The following is an 807-nucleotide window of genomic DNA, read 5'->3' as shown; positions in this document are numbered from 1 at the left end:
TCTCAAAAAAAAATTATCTTGACTTTCAAATTTGTGGGATTTCCTCAAAAAAAGGATAAAACTGAAATAATTAGAATTGCAATAAAAATTTTTATGTTTTTGGTAAAGAGTACAATATAATTGTGTAATTGAAAAAATGTGAAAATAATTCTATTACCAAATTTTTTAAATTTACCAGTAAAATAATTTTATTTAATGATAATTACAACTCTATTAATATGAATTTCATGGAAATATAAATAATTCTCACATTTTTGTTAAAATGTCAGGATAAATTTGACTGATTTTATATTTTAAAATTCTACAAGGGTTTGAAAGCATAACCTGTTGTTTTTAAATTCTAAATTATAAAGTTGCGATGGAGTGCATTCGAAGTTCCAACTCGTCAAGGTCATCCTGTTGACTTCGTGGAGGGTCTTCATACAATATGTGGAGGTGGAGATGCCTCTACAAGAAATGGAGTTGCTATTCATGTTTATCTGTGCAATGCCTCGATGAAAGACAGAGCATTTTACAATGCCGATGGTGATTTTCTCATTGGTAGATCGTTTTTATTCATTGATATTTATTCATTAACTAGAAATCGAATAGTGGATCAACAGGATAATGTTTATTCATTTGATTTAGTTCCCCAGTTGGGTACATTGATGATTACTACGGAGTTTGGAAAGATTCAGTGCGAGCCGAATGAAATCTGCGTGATTCAGCAGGGGATGAAATTTTCGGTTGGTGTTTTAGGACCTTCTAGGGGGTACATCCTCGAGGTTTTTGATAATCATTTCCAATTGCCTCATCTTGGACCGATTG

At 31.5% G+C, this 807-nt stretch overlaps 1 protein-coding gene across 1 annotated transcript in view; it reads left to right on the top strand.

Moving 5' to 3' along the window:
- Nucleotides 1-807, top strand: part of hgo (homogentisate 1,2-dioxygenase) — a gene marked incomplete at its 3' end in the record, with an annotated part of 1,826 nt that extends 1,019 nt beyond the window's left edge. Inside the window, 2 exon segments of the mRNA XM_011315845.1 lie at nt 354-540; nt 628-807. Of these exon segments, the coding sequence (XP_011314147.1) occupies nt 354-540; nt 628-807 (367 nt within the window).

This window comes from Fopius arisanus, unplaced genomic scaffold (genome assembly GCF_000806365.1).
Source record: "Fopius arisanus strain USDA-PBARC FA_bdor unplaced genomic scaffold, ASM80636v1 scaffold00005, whole genome shotgun sequence".
Lineage (NCBI taxonomy): Eukaryota > Metazoa > Arthropoda > Insecta > Hymenoptera > Braconidae > Fopius > Fopius arisanus.
The sequence above is the reverse complement of the archived record's forward strand: the minus strand, read 5'-3'. Positions and strand labels throughout refer to the sequence as shown.